Source organism: Mesoplodon bidens (assembly GCF_964165515.1).
Source record: "Mesoplodon bidens genome assembly, chromosome: 19".
NCBI classification, from domain to species: Eukaryota; Metazoa; Chordata; class Mammalia; order Artiodactyla; family Ziphiidae; genus Mesoplodon; species Mesoplodon bidens.
Genome location: NC_138179.1, coordinates 10,215,094 through 10,232,310, shown reverse-complemented (window position 1 = coordinate 10,232,310; position 17,217 = coordinate 10,215,094). Strand labels below are relative to the sequence as shown.

The 17,217-nt window shown below is 45.0% G+C and overlaps 1 protein-coding gene across 8 annotated transcripts in view; it reads right to left on the bottom strand.

Annotated features, from left to right (window-relative positions):
• Positions 1-17,217, bottom strand: part of RFFL (ring finger and FYVE like domain containing E3 ubiquitin protein ligase) — a 68,989-nt gene that overhangs the window by 25,583 nt on the left and 26,189 nt on the right. The window contains exon 2 of one of the 8 annotated variants that reach the window (XM_081218456.1): positions 16,038-16,112. The exons of 6 other annotated variants lie outside the window; for them this stretch is intronic. In XM_081218456.1, the coding sequence (XP_081074582.1) occupies positions 16,038-16,050 (13 nt within the window). In that variant the 5' untranslated portion in view covers positions 16,051-16,112. Of the gene's footprint in view, positions 1-10,350; positions 10,465-16,037; positions 16,113-17,217 lie in introns of those variants that run through there. One more of the 8 variants, XM_081218454.1, reaches the window with a different exon arrangement.

Below are 17,217 nucleotides of genomic sequence, written 5' to 3'. Positions count from 1 at the left end.
ACCTAAGTCGCTTAGACACTGAAGCCTACACTCCGTAGGCCACAAGGGAAGTGTTCCCAATTCCACCAAAAAAAAAAAAAAATTCAGTCTGTCTGCCCTGCAGCCTATTACCCTCTGAGCGTCTGCTTTCCACCTCTACTGGAGCTTTCCCATCAGCACAGAGACACTTTCCAGGACCCCCCCCCGACTTAAAAAACTCTTCCTTCTCATAATGCAAGTACGAATTACAATCACAATGTGTTGCCACCAAACACCCACTGGAATGGCTAAAATGGAAAAGACAGATACTAGCAAGTGTTGACAAGGATTTTTTGCTGGCAAAAAAATATGGACTGGCACGACCACTTTGTAAACACACACACACACACCCCAGGGCTTTGCAATTCCACTTCCAGGTACATACCCAACAGAAACATGTTTACCAAAAGAAGTATACAAGAATGTTTGCAGCAGTTCTATTGTAATAGCCCCAAGGTGGAAAAGATCCATATGTTGATCCACAGTGGAATGGAGAAGTAAAGGTATATTCATACAGCAATGAGAATAAACAAACTACTGCTCCATGCAACAGTAAAGATGAATCTTATAATGCTGAGTGAAAGAAGACAGGCACAAAAGAATGCATACTAAATGATTCCATTTACATAAAATTCCAACACAGGAAGATTACTATATGGTGCTAGAAATCGCACAGGGGTTATCCTCCGACAGTAGATGGAAGGGGGCACAAGGGGGCTTCTGGTAATGTTCTGTTGCTTAATCTGAGTGCTGGTTATATAGACGTTTACTTTGTGAAAATTCATCAAACTGTACACTTAGAATTTGTACACTTCTCTCTCTCTCTCTCTATATATATATATATATACTTTTTTTTTTTTTTTTTTTTGGCTGCATTGGTCTTTGTTGCTGCACGCGGGCTTTCTCTAGTTGCGGTGAGCAGGGGCTACTCTTCGTTGAGGTGTGCGGGCTTCTCATTGCGGTGGCTTCTCTTGTTGCGGAGCACAGGCTCTAGGCGCGTGGGCTTCAGTAATTGTGGCTCACGGGTTTAGTTGCTCCGCAGCATGTGGGATCTTCCCGGACCGGGTCTCGAACCTGTGTCCCCTGCATTGGCAGGTGGATTCTTAACCACTGCACCACCAGGGAAGTCCCTCTCTAGTTATATTTTAAAGTTTATAAAAAGAGTTTTTAAAGCATCTAATAAAATATTTGTAATTTGTAAAAAAATAAAAAATAAAATAAAAAATAACAAAAAACCCCACATGTTGACTCCACACCTGCCGCTCCTCAGTAAACGTCCTTTTCTCTGCTCTCTACATCAAAATTTCTCCAAATATTCGACTGCACTTCCTCAACCTCTAATTCACTCTTCAACCTTCTCCAGTCTAGCCTGACTCAATCACTCTGCCTAATATCTTCTTTGTAAGGTCACCAGGACTTCCAAGTGGCCAGGTCCAAGTGACACTCTCTAGCTTCATCTTCCTCAACCTCCCAGCAGGGCTGGACACAGGCAACCCATCCTTCCTCCTGGAAAAGCTCTCCCCTCTAGGCATCTCTTAGCTTCCAGAACTCTGCACCCTTGGTTTTCCTCCTGCCTCAAAGCTTCCGTGCTGGCCTCCTCCCTCTGTTCTTAAGTTTTGCCAGTACCTAGGTTGTCTTCCATGTCCTCTCCATCCACACTCTCTCTCTCGAGAAGACCCCAGTCAGGTGGCTTTAAACACCATTCTCAAGCTGAAGATTCGTCAGTGCCCATCTCCATCTCCCTTGCCCCCGACAGTGGTCTAGATCGCATCTCCCATCTATTACTCACATTTCCCTCCTTAGGCCCTTTGAATTTGCTGTTTGTTCCTCTGCCTGGACTCTTCTCCCCAGAATATCACGTGCTTGGCTCCTTCTTGTCATTCACCTTCAGTTCAAATGTCACTTTCTAATCTCATGCCTAACACTTAGTACTAGCTGGTGTTACTTGCTTACTTGTTAACTGCCTTCCCTAACTAGAATTTAAAAATCCGTTAGGGCAAGGACTTTGGGTACTATTGCATTTCCAGGGTCTCTCATAGCTTCTTGGACAAGAGAACTGCTTCCTAACTAGTTTCCCAGCTTCAGTTCTTGCCTCTCTCCAGTTCTTCCTCCACAATTCTTTCTTCCTTCCCTGACAAAAACACTTAAAGCTCTTTCATGGACTCCCATTACATTTGAGAATTAAAAATTCCCACTCCTTGGGGAGGGGGAAGGGTAAGCTGGGACGAAGTGAGAGAGAGGCATGGACATCTATACACTACCAAATGTAAAATAGATAGCTAGTGGGAAGCAGCCTCATGGCACAGGGAGATCAGCTCGGTGCTCTGTGACCACCTAGAGGGGTGGGATAGGGAGGGTGGGAGGGAGGGAGACGCAAGAGGGAGGAGATACGGGGATATATGTATATGTATAGCTGATTCACTTTGTTATACAGCAGAAACTAACACACCATTGTAAAGCAATTGTACTCCAATAAAGATGTCAAAAAAAAAATTCCCACTCCTTACACAGTTAAAAGACCCCACGTATGCCGCCAGCCCCGGCCCACTTCCCCAGTTCATGTCCTGCTCCTTTCCTGACCACTTGCTAAGCTTCACGCCTTGTGAGTTTTCAGCTCTTCAAGGACACCAGGGTCCCTCCTGCTGCGGGGTCCCTGCACTTGCTCCCCTGCCACTACTGCTCGTTCTCATCCTCAGGCCTCTGCTCAAGCGTCACCTGTTCAGAGGAGTCCTCCCCAGTCACACACTTGCTCATTGCCCTTTCCATTTCCTTTGGGAAAATGATCATAATCTGTAATTATATCTGTCTGTTTAACTCCAAGGGCATAAACTCCAAGGGCAGGAACCTCATCTGTCTTCACTTTTCTATCCGCATCATCTAGCACAGGGCCACTTCATAGCAGGCACCCAAATAATTTGTGGAATGAACAAGCCGAGGTCAGAGAAACAGTCCATATTTTATCAATACAGCCCATGAGGCAAGTACTAGTTATCTCTGCTTAGGGCCCAAAGCATTTTGCCAATATTTACAGTGACATAAAGTGACTATGAAAAAGTTCTTTATCTAAAACAAAGGTAGCGGGACTTCCCTGGTGGTCCAGTGGTTAAGAATCCGCCTGCCAAGGCAGGGGACACAGGTTCAAGCCCTGGTCCAGGAAGATCCCACATGCCGCGGAGCAACTAAGCCCGTGAGCCACAACTACTGAGCCCGTGTGCCACAACTACTGAAGCCAGCACACCTAGAGCCCGTGCTCCGCAACGAGAAGCCACCGCAATGAGAAGCCCGTGCACCACAACGAAGAGTAGCCCCCGCTCGCCGCAACTAGAGAAAGCCCACGCACAGCAACAAAGACCCAATGCAGCCATAAATAAATAAATAAATTTATTTATTTTAAAAACAAAGGTAGCTAACCTTGGGCAGTCTACTTAAGCTTTCTGAGTCCGTTTCCTCACCTGTATAAGAGGGTAACACCTCCCCTGTTGGAAGGTTACTGTAGGGATGAGAAGTGCCTAACCTAACAAAGTGCCTAACCTACAGTAAGTGCTCCATAAATAGCAAACCAAAATAAATTGTCGTTAAACTATACGTTACAAGTCTAAAATGGCAACGGCTCAGCTGTTCAATAGCAACTACTGACTGGCAAGCCCAAGGTCCCTCTCCCCCTCTGGTCGCGCAAAGCCCAAGTGTCCTACCACCCAAGGGACTGGGCTGGATGGGGACCACGACACAGCTGATCACATCACCCACACAATAAAGACACAATCATTATCTGAAGAACTCACCTGAAGTTTAAAATCATCCTCTCAACTTGGAAGGTTGCTTATTTTTTAAAAGAAGTTAGTCTGGAAAGAAACTCGAACTCCCTCAAAACTCTTTAACGTAAAACAGAATCTCAGAGTCGCAACTGGAATTTTCCAGGAAAGCTGCCTGAGGGGTCCACCTCAGAGAGGGAAGATTTAAAATGCTGGTGACAACACAATGAGCATAAAATAGGGTGACTGTGGCATGTGTAAGTTAGGCAACCGGCAGAGTCAACCATACTACAGACGGGTCTCCCTTGCCAGGTGTGGGACAAGGACGCATGTTCTCGGTGGTACTGAGATTATTTCTGAGATATTTATTTCAGAATGAAGAACTCAGAACACCTAAGTCACAGAGGAGACAAGTATATTGAGGAACTTTAGAAAACTTTAGAACCCCAAGGCCTGAATTAGAACAACAGCCCTGCTGGGGTAGTGTATAGGCTGGACATAAACAGGGAAGCTTTCTCAAGGCTGCAGCATTCCCAAAGGCTTTAAAGCCTAATGGATGTCTTCCATCCTCCAAGGCAGTCCTTTAGATGTGGGTAATGGATAATGAGTCGTTCCTAGATAAGAATTTTCTTTTAGGGCTAAATTTTTGGAAAACGGAACAGTAAAAATATATATTAAAAAAATAAAGTTCCCAAATATGTTTTACTTTGGTTTTCGATTCCGTCAGACTTGACCTTAAATCCTGGCCCTAACAGTGAGTCACTGAAGGAGCTTGAGAAAGTTGCCTCTCTGAGCTTCACTGTAACAGGAAGACACTTACCTGCCTCCCCCAGGCTGGACACACAGCTGGCGCTCAGTATGGAGGGAGCAGGCCTTACTGGGCTTTCCAGTTTTACATAAGGGGTGGAAGGCAGTACTAGACGTTCAGTAAACAGTAGGCACTAGACTAAGGCACGGGACCAATGAGGATCGAGTGTCTGCCTCTCTCCAGAGCCCCATTCACACTGAGACGTGTGGGAAGACTTCAGAGACACCGGGCCCTGGCTCCTCTCTCCTCCCATCCCTGCGTTACACTTCTGTAAAAACGATCAAAGCTTTGGGTGAGAGAGAGGATCTCCTGTGCTGGTATTTCAGGCACAGGCAAGGGGAAAACTGGGGGAGTTATTCAGACTCCGGGGTCCTGAAGCCCTTTCTCAGATGATCCTAGAAATTTTTATTTTTTAAGGAAAAAGCAAAAACACTACAAAACACCTAACATGTGCCAAGTGAGTTGTTACATGTCCATCTACTGTCTTGTTTAATACAGTAATGCTGCCCCAAAACTCAGAATTTAAATGGTTATTTTGTAAATGAAGAGGCTGGACCTCAAGAGGGTTGGGTAACCGCAGCAGGGTCACACAACTAGAGGGCGATGGGATGTAAGTCCAGTTTCTTCGAGTCATTTGTGGTCCTCCAGAAAGAGGCGGCTGCTTTCAGCATCCACATGCCCCACCCTCAGCACCAGTGCTTCATGGGCCTTGCGCTAGGAGAGCAAGGGGAGAAGACCAGGGAAAGCGCCTGAAGCGGCCAGCGGGGGGGAGTGCTTCGCACTGGTTGCTGCTCCCTTCTAGGGACACCCAAAGGGGTACCCACCCGCCAAGCCAACCTTCAACACTTGAGGACCTTGTGAAAGGCACCATAGACAGAAAAGCCATTCCTGGGAATCCAGAATTTTAGTTTACACATCCAGAAAGGCATCTGCATTTCCTACTTCCTACAACCTCAGGGCACCAGTGCTCCAGACAGATGCCCACTTCCTCAAGGTAAAGCCCTTCCTCAATATTTGGGATCCGTTTCAGTTTCTATTCTTGCCCACCTGTGTTGGTCCAGTGGAGGAGAGAGGGGTTTCTGACTTAACTGTCTCAAGTACAACTAATGCTCTATTGGCCCCCTTTTAAGAAGTGTTTTCACTGGTAACCATTAAATAATAATGAAAGTCCTAAATGTCCATCGACAGATGAATGGATAAAGAAGATGTGGCACATATATACAATGCAATGTTACTCAGCCATAAAAAGGAACGAAATTGAGTTATTTGTAATGAGGTGGATGGCCCTAGAGTCTGTCATACAGAGTGAAGTAAGCCAGAAAAACAAATACTGTACGCTAACACACATATATGGAATCTAAAAAGATGGTACTGATGAACCTAGTGGCAGGACAGGAATAAAGACGCAAATGTAGAGAAGGGACTTGAGGACACACGGGGAGAAGGGGAAGCTGGGACGAAGTGAGAGAGTGGCATGGACATATATACACTACCAAATGTAAGGTAGATAGCTAATGGGAAGCAGCCGCATAGCACAGGGAGATCAGCTCGGTGCTTTGTGACCACCTAGAGGGGTGGGATAGGGAGGGTGGGAGGGAGGCTCAAGAGGGAGGGGATATGGGGATATACGTGTACTTATAGCTGATTCACTTTGTTGTACACAGAAACTAACACACCACTGTAAAGCAATTATACTCTAATAAAGATATAAAAATAATAATAATAATAATGAAAGTCAGTCATCAGAGCTCAGGGCCCCACCCTCCTTGCTCTCAGCTCCAGCTACCCTGCTATGCTTTCAGTCCCCAAAGGCCAAGCTTACTGTGGCCTCAGGAACCTCCCTCCAGTTCCTCTCTCAGCCTCGACCCCTGCTCCCACCCCACCTCCCTCATGTGGCACCTACTTCCTCAGCAAAACCTTCTGGGCCCCGTCTGTGCTCTCATAACAACTTGAACACCTCCGGACAACTGTCATTCATTCATCTGCTCAGCCCTCTTCCAGTCACTGGCGATTCCAAAAGGAACAAAACCAGGCAAGGTCCCCGTGCGGCGTGGCATGGCGAGTGCATTCTAAGGGGATGAGCATTCCGGCAGGACCGCATTTAAGCAACCATTTAACAATTCGTATGATTCTTTCTAAAGTATTCTTCTCCAGTGATTAGGGAGCAGAAGGTGAAACAGAAAACAAGAGTAAGTCACTTTACAGCTTTATTTCCAACCTCAGTGCCAGGCAAACGTGATCACCAGGTATTTGTTGAAATCTTACTAATGATAACGGCATTAGAGCTTTAAAAACTGTGGGGAGGGACAGACGTTCATTCTTGAAAACTCCACAACCGTGATTCCAGGGTGATGAGCAAATTACGGGTTTTAAACCCACAGAACCACAGCAATCCTTTTAAGGAAAGATGTCATAGTAACGCTGCCTACACCTCACACATGCTGAAAATAATTTAAGCGTCTGCTAAGACTGCTTGAAAAAGAAGGAAAGAACAGGAACAGGAACAGACTGACCTGCTAAAAGTAATAGAAAAATGTTACGATTGTCGGTTCTTACAGAATTAAAAAGCCAGAAAGGGAGAGCCTCAAAGATGTACAAGATCGTCAGTCACTTCCATCCCTCCCCTGCATCAAAAGGCACAGAAGGCATCAGGGCCCTCCTGGAGGCTGTGGTTTGAAATGGTGCTGTGATGAAACTGCAAAGAATACAAATAAAGATGAAGACAGCAAACGGAGAAGCAAGAGAACAGAGAAAAGAAATGCTGGAAATCAAATACACAGACCTCAACCAGACAGCCAGGTCCAAGCAGAGCTTTGCCTGTGGCTACTAGGAGCACAGCCCCAAGCCAGGTGGGAGAGAAACAGGACAAAGGCGGTGAGAACCAGAACAGCAGAGGGTCTCGGGGCACAGAGTGTTACAAAGACAACATGAAGAAGGGGAGGGCTTCCCTGGTGGCGCCGTGGTTGAAGGTCCACCTGCCGATGCAGGGGACACGGGTTCGTGCCCCCGTCCAGGAAGATCCCACGTGCCGCGGAGCGGCTGGGCCCGTGAGCCATGGCCGCTGAGCCTGCGCGTCCGAGCCTGTACTTCGCAACGGGAGAGGCCACAACAGTGAGAGGCCCACGTAATGCAAAAAAACAAAAAAACAAAACAAACAAAAACAAAAAACGCTGATACCTTTAACCAGTCTCCATCTAGTTTTCCAAAGATCCTCCAAGAACTAAAAGACTCCAGGCCCCTCTCACCAGCTCTTAATTTTATAATGTCTGAAGAACTTTTCTGTGAGGTGGTCAGAAGTGGTTTCTCCACAATGCAGCCCTAGGCTGTTTCTTTCCAATTCTACTCCATTGCTAATAAATTTGTCACTTTTCCTGCAGCCCAGACAGCTTAGCCTGTCCCTTAGCTCCTCAACCCCTCTTGTTCACCAAATTCAGGGAATGGAACATTCCAGGCCCTACCTGGTGCTCCGTAACTATTTGCACTGCACTGAAGTCAGATGGGATTTGGGGATAAATCCAGGATGAATCCAGACTAACCCCTTCCTCCCAAAGACCTTTGGGCTTGGTTTGACGTTTGACCTCAATCTGAAAATTATGCTGACTTTCTGAAATGTTTTCTGCTCCTGCCAGGATATGATACGCCCAAGTATCTATCCCAAGAAGCAGAAATGGAAATTTCTAGTTCACCCAGTACCACAAAGAAAACCTTTGTATTCACACCATATTATCTCCTCGTGAAGAACACCTGTGCTTACCAGGTCTTCAGGTTTTATTCTTTGCCTATATATCCCACAACACAGTGCAGACTGCCTCACGTTCACCACTCCTTGACAGATCCAAGAAGAAAAAGCCACCTGTGCTGATACCCGGAAGAACTGCTGTTTTCAGGGGTGTTGTGAGATGTGCTGCTACGTCACCCATTGGCTCCTGGAATTATAAAGTGGCAGGATGGTCCTCTTTGCAATGGGGCAGGGACACGACACGCACAAAAAGAATTACCCAAGCCTTTACCTGCCCCGTACTCATTAGTTTATGCTTTGAGACCATCATTGTTCTGAAATAACTCAAGCAGTTATAATAATCCACAAAGACCCCAAGATTACTCCCTAATAGACATAATAAAGCGGATTTCACAGTGGCAGGCAAGGAGGAATGGCGGGGGGTAGGGGGGGTCCAGAAAACAGGGGTTCCGAAGATTGTTTGCCACTGAGTACCACCCCACCCCAAGCAAATTACTTAATCTCTTCTCCAGGAACTCGCCTAGGTACAAAACAGTTCAGCAGTTGCCATTAGATCCAGCCTCCACAACGGAGGAAACTTTCAGAGGCTAAAAAGAGCCCAGGGTCACTTGTGAACTACCTTGCTCAGGAAACACTCAAAAGGTGGGCTAGAAATCCTGGAATTCAATAAAAGGAAACTGTAATTTAAAAGGCTAGTGAATTAGAGGCTAAAATTTCCTATCGCTATTAAAAAATAAATAAGCAAGCACAGCTTGAATCCCGCATCTACCAAAGGTAACAGACTAGCAATCAATTCAGGGGTTTCATTTTATAAAATATATGGATGCAATATGGTGTAAACTAGGAAAAACCACCACGCACCAGGAAGAAAGAATGACCTGATCCCCAGAAGAAAGATCTGCACCTGTACAAAGGCAAGGGCAGTAAAGGTCTTGTTGCCTTATCTCCTTTTTAGACCAGAAGCAGACACTTCTTCAGCCAAGCTCAAGTATTAGAAGTCTTGACTTATTAACTACACCAAGTTTCAAAACACAGGCATACAAGTTACAGTAAAGACAAGCACCTCCTGTTTGCACTTGACTTCCTGTTCTGGGCTGTCTGATCTCTTTAGAGGGCTGCTCCCTAGCCACAAACAGGTAACCTTTCACATCTGCCAACCACTGGCTCACTGGACAGTATTTCAGTGACAATAAAATACATACTTCCACGAGTCAGGTAAAAGATGCACTTAAAAAGGACCAAAAACCAATCATGAGCCTCTAAGACACTTTCTGGATTTCCCATGCTTCACACTGACATCTGACCTAGAGTAAACAATAAAAACTTAACACAAATAGTGCTGAGATAAGAAAATTAAGCCTGGAACAAAATTTGGAATATGAGGGCTGGGAAAAAGAGCAAGAAAAATTGGAAATGTTTTTATTATTAAATGTTGGCCTCCTTTCAGATGTAGAAGGAACAGATTTCTCTGTCAGCCAGTCCCCAGCGAGCAGATCCCCAGAAGGGAACCACGCTGAGCGATCACAGCAGTTAACAGGGCCCTTCTGGTGAACACTGTCCCCAGTCCAACCTGCTACCAACCTCAGTCTACTTTTCAGCACTGCAAAAGCCTTCAGTGGAGCCTGAAGGCTCCACTTCAAGCCAAACTTCCACTGTTTTCAAAGAGGTAGTTCTTCCAAGCCACATTCAGTGCTGGGAATAAACGCTGGGCAACGAACATCCCAGTTTTTATGCACAAGTTATTTAGCCTCTTTGGGTCTGCTTTCTCATCTGGAAAACAGGAGGGTTGCACCATCCTAATCACTAATGTTTCTTCCAGCTGTAGAAGAAATGCAGGAATCCAACAATAACAGTTAGCAGAAGATGCTATGGCTTCCTGCTTTCCTTCGCTCAAATAAGATGCCTCTAACATCCCACATCCCGCCATGCGAATCTACCTTGATCTGCTTCCCAAGCACCCAAGGATTTTTTTTCCCTTTCCCTTGAAATGTGGATCAGAAAGTTTCCCACTTGAAAGCAATATACTAACAAACCTTGAAGACTCTTCTTTACACGTCTTTTTAGTAAGATGGTAATGTAATCCACCACTTGGTTCCCATGCTGGTCATATGATTCCTGGAGTGAATAGAGCCACAAAGGATGCAGAAAATTGACCAGCAACATGTGGTACTCCCTCCCACACAGTGACTGCTAATGGGGAAAGAATGAGGCAAATCTGGGTAAGAAAAGGGAGTGGCGAAGACCAGTTCGATGAGTCAGTGCAAAAAAAGAAATAAGAAAAGAAAAGGAAATGGAAAAGGAGGAAGGGAAGCAAACAAGAGGGAAAAATATCTAAACCAGTGAGTAGAAACTTAAATCTGAAATTCTGTTATCCATTCATCCAAGAGCTATCCAATGTCTACTATGTGCATGAAATGGAACTAGACTCTGGAGGAGATACAAAGGTCAACCAGATAGCTCTGCTCAATGAGTTTATGGTCTAGTAGGAGAGATAAAGGCATGTACACAAACAGTTTAAATATATGGCAGAAAGTGCGCTGTGCCACAAAGGAGACATAAAAGAATCCTCCACTGTGAGACTCAGAGGAGGAAATGATGACTCCCAGTGAGGGATCAGAGAAGGCTTCATTGGAAGAATGACATTTCAAGCCAAAAACACAACAGAAACAAGGGCACACAAGTAGGAAATCAAGGACATATCGTTTCAGTAAGTAACTAGATTTAATTTGAGACGTAAGTGGGCATGAAGGGAGAGATGGTAATACTAATAGCTAACGATCCAGAGAGCCATGGCTAAACTGGATAGCTGGATTGGAGCCAGACTGAGCATTCCAAAATCAGACTCAGAATTTGAACTTAAATCCAGTGGGGAAGCAAGGGGAGCGGGGCGGTGGGGAGGGAGGTTGACAAGTTAGGAGCTGGAGGAGTCTCATAACTTAACCCATAAAACTAAGGTAATAAAACCAACACAAAATCAATGTGTGAAGATACACAAAGTCCCTCCAAAGAGATACAGTGTCTTCCAAACCAAAAGCAAGAAGAGAAGAGGAAGAAAAGGCTTGGATGATGGCATTAATATACTTAAACAAAGAATGGGACCACACCAAAGTGTGGTCAACAAAGAAACTTATTAGAAAAATGTAGAAAAAATAGAGGGGGCCACATTGACTCCAGAATCACCCAAGGCAGAGAAACACTGCAGCGAGGCGACACGCCATCTTCTCTGTGATGGGACAAGGTTCCTTCATGAAGCTTAAATGGGAACAGCATATAGTAGCAGTTAGGGGTATGTGGGTTCTTGGAGTCAGAGGGACTTGGTTCCAGTCTCAGTTCAGCCTCCTACTAGCTTGGACAGAGCCTTGGTTTCCTCATTTGAAAACTGAGGATAATTGTGCCTACTTTGCAGGAGGACCGCTGGGAGAATTAAATGTCCTACTGTATGCAAAGCACTTAGTGCAATACCTGGCATACAGTGAGCAATCAATAATCTTAGCCTTTTTGTAACTGTGTTCTCTCCTACCAACTATCCTGTCACATTATTCCATGCTCACGAAAGCAAGCTTGATATTATTAAATTTCATTTTTCAGATCTCTTGATATTTAACAGCAATGTCCTAGCAAAATCCAGGATCTAGTCAACAGGACAGGAATCCACTCTAAAATAAAAATTGGCGTTCCACTCTGAGCACAGCCACTCAAGTCTGAACACAATCCTGTCTCCAAAAGACTGATCATTTCCAGGTACAAAGCAAAATCCATTTAGAAGAACCAGACCTGAAACATAGTGACCAAAATCCTCAGAGGTCTTCCTGAGAAGCTAGATGGCACCCAGCAGACCAGTCCTACCTGATGCCACCCTCAATCTACAATAAGCCAACCTGGATGATACTTTCCCATACTTCTCCTTACCTTCCACCTCTCTCACACCCTCCAATCATGCACCGTGGTGAAACACTTTATCTCCCTCTCTAACCTTCTAGAGGTCAAAGATCCCATCTTGTCCATCTTTGCATTCTTTTTTTGCCACATCCCAAAATACCCTGCAACAAACAGAGCCACAACAAATATTTATCGTAAGAATGTATCTCAAACACGACTTTTCTTGACAACACAATCCATGGCGATCTGCCATTGCTGCATCCTGAGGCCCTCTTCTGATTTACTGAATTCTTATTCTACGCTTTTCTTCCCCTCCTTTCCTCAGTCTCTCCATCCCTGAGCTACCAAGTATTACAGAAAAGTCAGAAGTCTTTATTTACTGGGTTCCCAACAAATTCATACAACTGGGACCAAGCCATCAATGGGCTCAGAAATCTTTTATTCATCTCTAGTTGATGTCTCATAGCAACTTTCCAAAGAGCAGTGTTGTGCAGGATTTAGGACACAGGGCCTGGAGTTAGACACAACTCAAATTCTTCCTGTGTGATCTCAGTCGAGGTACTTGAGGTACTTAACCTCCTTAAACTTCATCTTCCAAATCTGTAAAATGCAGGACCTAAATGAGGTAATTAACAACAGAGTAAGAGCTCAAAAAAATGGGAACAGTTACTCTTAAGTAATCTTCCAAACCCTATCCCCTCTTCCACTCCTTCTTTGTCAGATAACTAGAAACCTCCTCTCCTACTTTACCAAAACAATTCAACTGGGTCCTGTCCACTTGAGAGGCAATGGTGGTACAGTGGGGAACACTGGCGTCAGGAGTCCAGCTGGTGCCACAGACCAGATATGTGACCATGCGCTGATTGTTTCATTTGTGCCTCAGAGTCCTCAACTGCAAAACAGGTATTCTAATCTGTTCCTTGTAGAATCACTGTGAGAATTAAACGGAAAAATATGAAAGCAGTAAGCAGAAGAAGAGGGGAAGAATAAGCGAGGTGATAAGGCTTCCAAGTAAAACAGACCCAGTTTCAAATTCCAGTTCCATCACTTAACTGGTTGTGTGACCTCAGACAAGTTCATTGCTCCAGACCTCAGTTTCTTATCTGTAAAATGGGGGAAAATAACTTCACAGGGTTCTTAAGAGGTTTAAAACAATGTGCAGACTAACTGGCATGTTAATTTCCCACCCTTCTCTCTACCTCTTCTTTTCTTCCCATCCCAAAACCTCCCCTTTATTCACAGGGCCAGTAGAATCCACCATTTTTGACCATTAGTTAAAAAAAAAATTAGTACATCTCCAATGTATCTATATTCAACAGCAAGTTAGACAAGTACTACTACACAAATATACTGTGTTCTATCTAAAGCAGAACTCTAAAAAGAAATTTCAAAGGGTAAGATAAAAATATAGAAAAACTTAGCTCTAATCATTCCTTCCCATACCCCAGAGAAAGGTTCCATATGTCCCTAGAATTTGGAAATTCATTTTGGAGGTCACTACACTTTTATGGAAATTGTTTCAAGACAAAGATAAATAGAATAGAGTTGGTATAGCTCCTAGCACAGTGACTGGCACAGAGAAGATGCTCAGTGAACATTGGTCCATTACAGTTTTTAGAAAACCTGCCTCTACACACATACGTCTCTGTACAAGTTTGCACAAAGTGAGCTCTCAGCTCAGTCTCCCTTTCTCTTCAATTCCCCCATAGAATAGCTGGTGCTATGCTTCACTTCCATGTCACACACTTGTTCATGAACTGTGCTCCAATCTACTGAAAGCCCTTTCTCCAAGGTCACCAATGATCTTGTGATGGCTAAATGCACGGCTTTTTCCTACATCAAACCTTGACGACCTCCCACATGCCGATGACCTACCTATCTTCTCCCCTTTGATGCCCACTGAAAGCGCAATAGCTTGACTCTCCTTTAAAGACATATTTTCCTCCCTGTCTTTCCCTGGCTCCTCCTTTTGCCCCTTAAATATCTCCTAGGGCGCTGGACTAACCATTCTTCCTTTCCTTCTCTAGTGAATTCTATTGGTTTTACTTTTAAAATATATCCTGCAAACATCCCTCCTATGTCCACGGCCACACCCTGACTTATATGCCATTATCTTTCTCAAAAACTAGAGCAAACACCTCCTTACTGGCCCCCTCTTTGCCACTCTCTTTTCTCCACACAGTAGTCTGGGTAAACTTCTCTTTTAAAAACTATACTCCGCCTGAGTTCCCCGGCGGTCCAGTGGTTAGGATTCCAGGCTTTCACTGCTGTGGCCTGGGTTCAATACGTGGTGGGGGAACTGAGATCACACAAGCCACGTGGCGTGGCCAAAAAAGAAAAATACACACACACACACACACACGTACACCTGTTACTCTCCTGCTTTAAAGCCTTCAGTGGTTTCCCACCATGCCCTTTCGTAAAGCCGAGACTCACTACATGGCCCACAAAGGCCCCATGTGATGTGGGCCCTGCCTACCTCTTCTACTTTACCTCATGCCACACCCCCCATTCACCTCACTCGAGGCCCTTGGTGGTCTCCTTTTATTTTGACTTCCTCAAAGAAAAAAATCATTTATTGCCCCCAAGGCCTGCACACTTGTGGTTCCTTTCCTGCCAGGAACATCCTCCACAGCTCTTCACAAAGCCAGCTCCTTATCCATCAGACTTCGGCTCACCTTCCCTACAGTGCAGTTGTCTGGCACACAGTGGAAGCTTGGTAAGTATCCGTTGAATGAATAGATTCCTCAGTCTTTGGAATCAATCTCAGGCTTCAGTTTAATAGTCATTTCTAAATTCCTGCTAGATATCCAGACTTCAAATCTAGCATACCAAAGACACTCAAAACCCAACCCTTCATCTTTCCCCAAACTAGTTTCCTCCAATCTTCTGAAATTATATGAGCAATAAAACCCACACTTTCTGCTTCAGAAGTATGAATTTCCCATTCGTGTGCTCCACCTGCCCAAAATTCTGATCATCCATTAAAACCGAATTCAGGACTTCCCTGGTGGCACAGTGGTTAAGAATCCACCTGCCAATGCAGGGGACATGGGTTCAAGCCCTGGTCCGGGAAGATCCCACATTGCTGTGGAGCAACTAAGCCCGTGCGTCACAACTACTGAGCCCGCGCACCACAACTACTGAAGCCCACACACCTAGAGCCCGTGCTCCGCAACAAGAGAACCCACCGCAATAAGAAGCCTGCACACCGCAACAAAGAGTAGCCCCCGCTCGCCGCAACTAGAGAAAGCCTGTGCACAGCAACGAAGACCCAACGTAGCCAAAACTAAATTAATTAATTAATTTTTAAAATATGTTTAAAAAAAACCCGAATTCAAATATCACTTCATTCATTCATGCTTTCAATCAACCACTTATTCATTCAACAGTTACTGAGTGCCTTTTATGAGGCAGGCACTATGTTAAGATACTGGAAAGCAAAGCAGACATATTTCTGTCTATTATATATCAGTCAAATGATCACACAAATATTTAATTATAAACTAAAAATTGCTATGAAGGAAAAAGTGCTAGAAACTTTGAGAAAACATAAGCGAGGAATCAAGAAACACTCCTTTGGTGATGTGCTGACTGGATGAGATGTAACTTACACTAGGCAGCCTGGAAGGTGGAGCATGCCAGGCAGAGGCTTCGCCAAGTCCTGGAAGCAGGAGGAGACCAGCAGGCCTATCTTTTTTTTTTTTGGCCATGCCATGTGGCATGTGGGATCTTAATTCCCCCACCAGGGATCGAACCCGTGCCCTCTGCATTGGGAGCACAGTCTTAACCACTGGAACACCAGGGAAGACCCCTAGCAGGCCTATCTTAAGGCACCTACCATTCTGCCTCATATAGACCAGCTGGATTTGTCTTGTTCTGCCTCTCACCCCAGCCTCATTTTACTGATAGTTACCTGAAAGGACAAAGAATGTGTCAACATCCCCAGGAGATACTGATTCACAGGTCTAGTACCTAAGGAGTCTATGCTTGTAAAAAGCTCCCAGATGACTCTGATATGCAGCCAGGTTTGTAAACTATATGCCCAAACTACCTACTCAATAAATATATAGATTATTATCTCATTTAAAATCTCTAAGGTCAGTGTGGTAAATTGTTTCAAAAATTGACCACAATAATCCCAACCATGCTGCATGTCCTTTTGCAGTGTGACTTTGACACTCTACCCTGTAAGAGGTGGAGTCCATATCCCCTCCCCTTGGATGTGGGCTACACGCATGACTTACTTTAATCAAAAGAATGGGAGCAGGGCTTCCCTGGTGGCGCAGTGGTTGAGAGTCCACTTGCCGATGCAGGGGACACGGGTTCGTGCCCCGGTTCAGGAAGATCCCACATGCCGCGGAGCGGCTGCACCCGTGAGCCATGGCTGCTGAGCCTGCGCGTGCGGAGCCTGTGCTCCGCAACAGGAGAGGCCACAACAGTGAGAGGCCCGCGTACTGCAAAAAAAAAAAAAAAAAAAAAAAAAAAAAGAATGGGAGCAGAAGTGTATGTACGACTTCCAGGCCTAGGCTTTAAGAGGCCCTGCAGCTGCTTTGTGGCCCCCTTGGAAGCCAACCACCATGTAAAGAAGCCCAGTCTAGATTAATGAGTGATGAGAGGCCATCTCTCCATGAGAGAGCTGGACCTCATGGAGGAGAACCAAAATGTCCCAGCCAACAGTTAGCACCAAGACCCCAGATACGTGAGTGAAGCCATGTTGGATCCTCCAATCCAATCGACATCACGTGGAAGAAAGCAATATGGCCCTCACCCCTGTATTACTAATCCACTGAATCACAGCAATAAAATGACTATCATTTGAAGCCACGAAAAGTTTTAGGGTGATCTGTTACACAGTAACAGATAACTGACACAATCAGAAATTCAACACTCTTTTAGCAGTCATTCAAATGTTTCCCAACTTTGATGATCAAAAAATTCTTCCTTGGGACCTCCCTGGTGGCTCAGTGGTTAAGAATCCACCTGCCAATGCAGGGGACGCGGGTTTGTGCCCTGGTCTG